General features: G+C 44.7%; 1 protein-coding gene across 1 annotated transcript; it reads right to left on the minus strand.

Moving 5' to 3' along the window:
- Positions 1-4,435: 4,435 nt before the first annotated feature.
- LOC142488104 (rhodopsin, GQ-coupled-like) lies at positions 4,436-5,455 on the minus strand. The gene has a single exon (XM_075588477.1). The coding sequence runs from the start codon at positions 5,453-5,455 to the stop codon at positions 4,436-4,438; it is 1,020 nt and encodes a 339-aa protein (XP_075444592.1).
- Between the last annotated feature and the right edge of the window lie 641 nt (positions 5,456-6,096).

Genomic DNA, 6,096 nt, shown 5'->3' on the forward strand with positions numbered 1-6,096 from the left:
TACTAGTGTAGATGAGCAGGGGGTCTCCTGAGCTGAATCGCTTTGATTTACAGGCCCTGGTATGGGGCATCGGTGTCAGTATCACCACCATTTTAAAATCATCCGCATCACGTGACCGGGCCTCACTTTCTTGTGTGCACCTGTAAAAGCCGCAATCTGCGGTCTAAGGGTAGCAATGGGACGTGCGGGGGCGTGGCCATGAGGTGGGCATTGCCAGGAGGGGGCGTAACCATGAGGGGGCGTGGTCATGACAGGGGAGGGGGGGGGGCACGGCTTTGGAGAATGCAGTTACAATCTTTTTTGCAAAGTCTCTAGACTCAATTCAAATGGATGGGGACTCCCTGAGATGCTGGAGTGTGTTCATTACATATTATATAGGATCGCTAATGCCATCTCCTTCGTGAGTTCCATTCCCAGCATATTTAGTATGGATCCGTGTGAGCTAATCAAGACGGGACTCATCATATGAAAAAGTAAAGTGATGTGTAGACTGCAACAGATGATCACTTTGTAAAAATAAAGGGGTCTTGTTTAAAAAAGCAGCAAACACGTATCTTAAAGTTACCCAAAAGCCAAACTCTCCTTGTTCTGGACATAATGGTACTGAAAGGTGCAACAGGTTTAGGGTTGCACTAGGCACAATGTCTGCTTCAACTTTAGAGACCGGTTTATTCACCACCTACAGTACCTTTCTGACTGTTGAGGACTCATCGTACCATCAGCAAAATGCAATTTCATAAATGCAAACAACCCACTTGGTAACCAAGAGTTAAGCAACATGCCAGTATAGATATGCCCGTCGTGCAAAGAGAAGTCCTTTCAAGGAACGGTCTCAGGGATAGATATCTGCACTACCAGTGGTTGCTAGTCAACCATGTGACTGCGTCGCCACACGAAAAGACAAAACGTTTGTCTTTCAGCGCCATCGCGGTTTGTGCGCCCACCTGGGGCCTGCCCCATAGAGGGCTGTGCTTTGTGTGTGATGCACACGCCGTCGCACGTGCAGCCGCGGCCACCAGGGATGAAGACTAAGAGCTTCTACGGTCACTCACTGATCTTTAGACCACACGGTCCATTTAATGGTGTCCATTATATTTTTATTTTGATACATGTTTCTGCTGTGACAAGTTGAAAATAATCAACAATGTTCCATGTGATAGAAGAGGAATGGGCAGATTTTGCTTAAGGAACGGTTACTCATCACACAAAGTATTAACAGTGTTTGTTTTTTGAATGTGTGAAAGACATGGCATGAAGGCCACATCTTACTGAGATGCTCAGCAAATCCCTTTATCCAGCACTCAGAATGAAAAGTAATTGGTAATCCCATCTTCATTGCCACCTTCGCCATAAAAGAATTGTAGATCTAACTAAAGCCCTTGTTTGTTCTCACATCACAGGTTAGACACCAACGGCTGCCACACTGGTAACTCTCAGCAATGAAGGGCTGACAATAAAATATTTAATTCAATTTTTGCTCAATCAAATCACAGCATTGAATTACTTACTCAGTCAAATCAAAGAACCTCTACAATAAATACCTGTGTGTGCGTTAGAAAGGACAGTCTAAATCAAGGAAGGATGCCCAGACAGCACATCATTTTCTTGTGTGGCATAACTGAAACCTAGCTGCATAATGCACATTATTTTTCATTATTCGAATTGCTGATCTCTTTTGTAGGCGAATAGCTGATTGATTTTAATATGCACATAGTAAGATGTCTCCATTGATAATTCCAGTGTCGAAACTCTGCCTTTTGCATGTTTCATTTGATGAAAAATCTTTGACTGAGTTACGGTCTTTCAAACTCGTTTAAATGAAAGAAAACATCCCAACAAAGTTGGTTAGCAGCAACATTTACACTGTGACAACAACTTGCAGAATTGTGACAACAACATTTACATTTTAACAACTTTGCAATAACTTTTAAAGGAAATGTACAGAAACCTTTAAAATGTTCTGAATCCCTTTGAGAAAGTGTCAAGGTGAAAAAAAGGTTATACACAGCCAGCCCTGGCATGAATATGTGCTGTGCTTCTATGATTCTCAAAGTCTCCCTGTATTGACATGAACCTATTGTTCACCAACAGTGGATTTGTAATCCCAATAGTCTATGTTTTGCTTAAAGTGTGGCATAACTGTAGGATACAGTCCTTATTCAGATTTGTGAACTTGCTGGAAACAATATTGTTTACATTTAATAAGAATTATTATCATCCTAGAAATGGAGATAGTGGCTCTTATTAAATGATATAATCCCTTACAGATGAAGATGTGTCTGGATGATCTGCAGACCACCAAGTTTACTCATTTATATTTGAATAAGCTGAAAATGTTTAAAGGCTTTAAAAAAAAAATAGGGAATGCAAGAACTCATTTTAATAAGGATTATATCTGGCGGATTTACATGAACTGTGATGGATTGGGAAAATGACAACTCTGAAACATGATGAAGGTCAGTAAACAGATCTGATCTTACCTCACGCTCAGTTATGAGTTTCATAAATGTGAATGACAGCAAACATTGCCATCACCCTAAGTGATAAGTTTTGCATGATTGCCAGGCTGCTGAAGGATCTTTCTGCCATCTCATCTACTGTGCATGGGGGTTGCCTGTATGGCCTACATCTCAAGGGTCAAAATGACGTCATCAGAAATGTGAACATACAGTAGGTGGCAGTGACTGTAAGTAGGTCTGCAAGAGCAACCATGCAAGTGGCCCATTTTTAAATACTGTCACCCGGTAAGAACACTGAAACCTGAACACTTAGGCTGTGTCCATAGAAGCACGACAGCGCTCCTCCGCGCTGACGCTGAGGCTCGCCTGCTCAATCAGGAGCGATTGTATGGACTTGCAGGCGAGCCAGCGTGCGCGATCGGGAGGCGGAGCACTGATGTCATAGGGCCAATAGCCTGCGAAGCGCCGACGTCAACGTCACGGCACCAACGTCATGGCGCCGACGTCATGGCGCTGCTTCGCTCCGATTGGGTGTTTCAGCCGACAGCGCGCTTGGATATAATTTTTGATGTCGGCTGAAAATCCTTACGCCTCAGCACGCCTGCGGACGCTCGCGGAAGCCCCCTCTCAAGACATCCTCATTGAGGATGACGGAGCTCATCGCGGAGCGTCCGCACGGCTCAGCGATGTCGGTCCTTCTATGGACTCAGCCTTACGTGTGAGTGCATGCATGCGTGCGTGTAGTGCCAGATTACCCATAGGCACACTTGGCACGTGCCTAGGTTGACCGTTACATAGTCAGTATTATGGAAAAAATAAATAAAATTAATAAATACGTAAAAATAACATGTTTTTTCATATTCTAAGGAATTCAAATACAGTAATTAATACAATAATTGCGGCATATAATTTCGATGTCTGATTCAACAGGTCCAGGTCATTTGGTCCGTTCCCTACGTCTCTGTTACACGAAGCCCCCTCCTGTACAGTACAGGTTTGTAACTATTTGCTTACATGCTGCAGCCAGCACATCATACTGTATGTTGTCACGCGGTCACACCGCCCACCTGGCTCTCGCTCGCTGTCACTTCCGTCTGGACCTTCATGTAGGTACGTTTTTTATTTCATTTTGTTTTATTTTCATTTAGTGATCGTCAGCTTTTCTCAAATTCCTTTCCTCTGATTTTATATTGTGTTGGGTGTGTGTGTGTGTGTGTGTGTGTGTGTGTGTGTGTGTGTGTGTGTGTGTGTGTGTGTGTGTGTGTGTGTGTGTGTGTGTGTGTGTGTGTGTGTGTGTGTGTGTGTGTGTGTGTGTGTGTGTGTAAGGATCCCAATCAGTAAAAATACATGTGTGCAAAATAAATAACTGTAGGTGAAAAAAAAAAATCCACCTTGTGCGTTATGTTTAGAGCAGCACCAGCACTCAAATGGTTAACTATAAAATACGCAATGGTCACCAAGAGATTTAAAAATAGCCACATTTTAGGCAGTTCATCTTACACGTGATATATTCAAATATACATTTATGTTGACAGTGTCGCCAAACATCATGTTTTCCATCCCTTCAGCAACCCCAATCTGAAATGATGATTGGATTCGTACTGAAAGGTTCACAGGGTCCTTTATACCAGACACCCTGAAAGCATGTTGTTCTTATCCTAGAAGAAGAATATGATAATTAAACACATAAAGAAGGATGAAAGAGAACAGGCACTCATTATTACATCAGGAAGCCTGGCAATTGTATTAAACATTTGGGTTTATCAGTCATGTGATCCTTGCATGTTGGCTCATATGATGAAACAGTATCCGATGTCCCATCTAATATCCAAGTGTGGAACCTGCTCCTTTTTAATTTCCAGGTATCTTTCCCTCTACAGTACTTCGCAACCTGGAATATCCTGCAGCCCGTGTTCAGTCTCCCATGCACTAGGTGGTCCCGCTGCAGCAGGTGGACAGAAGTCCCCAGACAGAGCTCAGTGCGGGGACCTCCAGCAGCAGAAGAAGGACCGCAGCAGGGACACAAGGAGCTGGCGCGCCCCCTCCCGAAAGCGCTGGTCGCACACACTGTAGATGATCACATTGCAGCAGCTATTGCTGGCAAGGATCCAGAAGGCAAAAAAGGAGAAGGTGCACCATTGGTATCCCAAGACGTTGCCAACCACAAACACAGCGATGGGTGTAAAAGAGACTGTGAAGGCGATGGTCAGTGTCCCTATGGTCTTGGCCGCCTTGATATCAGAGAAGGAGACCTTCAGGGGCTCCTGGTCTGTCCCAGACAGTAGTTTCCTCTTGCGGGAGTATTGATGTATGGTGGTGAGGGACAGGGCGTTGATTACCAGGGTGCCCCCCAGTAGGCTGAAGTCAAAAGCAGGGAAGAGCAGCAATATTTGCCAGACATGGGCAGGAGAGGCAGGAGCCGGGGCATAGTTGCACATGCGACTACACGGATTGTATTCCACCACTATCCCCCCATGGCTGAAGATCATGGGGATCATTGCCAGGAAGAAGCTGGATATCCAGGAGAGCAGGATGAGAAGTAAGGTCCTCCTCTTGGTGATAACTACTTCCTTGTGTAAGGGCTTCAGGATGGCGATGCTCCTCTCAATGGTGAGCAGGAAGATGGTGCTGATAGATACCAGGGTGCAACCTGCAAACACAGGACCGACTAGATAGCAAGGGTGCCACGATCCCAGCAGGAGCACCTCATGGGTTCTCTCTGAGGTGGAAGCGTTCACGAGAAGAAGTGTGATCTCCCCATACACAGAGAAGGGAACCACCAGGACGCCCAGTGCCAGGTCTGCCACTGCCAAGGAGGTCTTCAGGTAACCCTGGGGGGTGCGAAATTGTTTGGTACCCAAGAAAACCGCCAGGATTACCAAATTTCCGAACAGTATGGCCAGAATCAAGATTATCATGAAGCTGACCGTGAATATGCGGTTCCCAGGTGTGCAGCAACAGCTACTACAGTTGGTCTGGTTAAGGTCTGTGAGCATCCTTACAGGGGGTCTGATCTCGGTGTCTACTGCTCTCCTCTCGTCGCTCCTTTCCGATCCCACTAAATAACCCTCCTTCTCTATCTCTATGCCCCTGACACTTTTTCTCTCTCCCACTCTCTCATTTTCACAGTATATTTGACAGCCCCTTTCTCCTTCCTTGTCTGTTTGTATACAGTTTATACAGTTTATACAGTTTATGTCTGTATCTCTACTCCTCTCTCTCTATTAGCATACCTATTTCTTACATCCACTCCTCTATTTACATACAAGATATATATCTTTATCTCCTTATCCCTTTGACTCAGTGTCTCTGTGTCCTTCTCTCGCCCCCTTATTGAAACACCTCCTCTATCTTTCTGACACATTCCTCTTCTGTATATGTGCCCATCCCCTCTCCCCCTACCTTGCTATTCTTTTATTAAGTCCTCCCAATTACCTTATCTTTACCCCGTTCTCCCATTTCACGTATCTTCTCCCGTCTTTCCATCCATGGTGATACTGTCTCCTCTCCCTTTCTGGCTCTGCTGTCTTTATGCTTTACTTCTATCCCTGTTTCAGTCAGAGCTTTTTTATTTAACTTTCTGCCTATCTTATTAATTCATATATCCTTCTTTCACGTTCCCTACCTTTCCATGGAT

The sequence above is a fragment of the Ascaphus truei genome, chromosome 2 (genome assembly GCF_040206685.1).
Source record: "Ascaphus truei isolate aAscTru1 chromosome 2, aAscTru1.hap1, whole genome shotgun sequence".
Classification (NCBI taxonomy): domain Eukaryota; kingdom Metazoa; phylum Chordata; class Amphibia; order Anura; family Ascaphidae; genus Ascaphus; species Ascaphus truei.

What these genes read in the sequence shown, in the direction of transcription:
- LOC142488104 (XM_075588477.1), bottom strand. Translation starts at nt 5,455, where the DNA reads ATGCTCACAGACCTTAACCAGACCAACTGTAGTAGCTGTTGCTGCACA.